The sequence below is a fragment of the Wasmannia auropunctata genome, unplaced genomic scaffold, assembly GCF_000956235.1.
Source record: "Wasmannia auropunctata unplaced genomic scaffold, wasmannia.A_1.0 LD288695.1, whole genome shotgun sequence".
NCBI lineage: Eukaryota > Metazoa > Arthropoda > Insecta > Hymenoptera > Formicidae > Wasmannia > Wasmannia auropunctata.
In genome coordinates, this window is record NW_012074195.1 from 1 (window position 1) to 838 (window position 838).

The following is an 838-nucleotide window of genomic DNA, read 5'->3' on the forward strand; positions in this document are numbered from 1 at the left end:
AACACACTCCGGCGAACGGCGTTGTTGCAACCTTCTTTATATTTGTACCATATTCCGTGTTTCGTTAAAATGTTCTGCATCAGGGAGTAATTTTTCTGTGACTTCGGGGATATACGATTCACCGCTTTATTCTGCTTCTCACTCGTAATGATATTTCCGAAAAAGTCTTTGTACACCTGAAATTGTTGAAGTATAAAGAAACTGACTGATAAAATATGAAAAAGCGCGTGAAACTTACTATTTCTTTTAAAGGCTTCTTTTCTTCGTTTGTAGATTGTTTCGTATTATTCTTATTATTCGGAAGATTGGAAGATCTATTCTGAATATTTTCTGTAGTTTCTGGCTTTTTTGGATTCGCCGGAATCTCCGAGTTGACTCCACCGAGCCCCGTTAAAATGCTCGCGCGCTTCAAACGTTCGACCTCCAACTCCTGCGCGATTATCTGCTGTACCGCGTACGTCAGATTTCGATGCGCCTTGCAATCAGGAAAAACGCCAACTTCCAAGATATTACTAAAAAAAAAAAAAAAAAACAAGAATGCATTTGTGCATTATTTTAAATGAAAACGAGTGTTATTTGTTAGATATCGTTGTCACATACGGATCTAAATTGTAGATATATCCTCCCTGAGGATTCTTCTCTTGCACGAACGACAAACCGAAATCCAGCATCACGTTTATTATTCTGGCGAGGTCAGACTTCTCTTTTGGCGAATACAAATGAGACGGAACTGTGCGCAATCTGGGCGCTAGGATGTCCGACATAAAACCAGCGACGTCGATAGTCAGAGTAAAAACGTCATGTCCGCACACTTTTCGTATGCCGGCTTCTGCTTGAG

At 40.3% G+C, this 838-nt stretch overlaps 1 protein-coding gene across 1 annotated transcript; it reads right to left on the reverse strand.

Annotated features, from left to right (window-relative positions):
* Positions 1-7: 7 nt before the first annotated feature.
* On the reverse strand, positions 8-814 carry LOC105461428 (chromosome transmission fidelity protein 18 homolog; the record flags this gene model as incomplete). The annotated part of the gene is made up of 3 exons (XM_011707923.1): positions 601-814; positions 239-512; positions 8-176 (listed from the first exon to the last, which is right to left on the reverse strand). Coding segments are annotated over exons 1-3 (607 nt in total), but the record flags the coding sequence as incomplete, so codon positions are not given.
* Between the last annotated feature and the right edge of the window lie 24 nt (positions 815-838).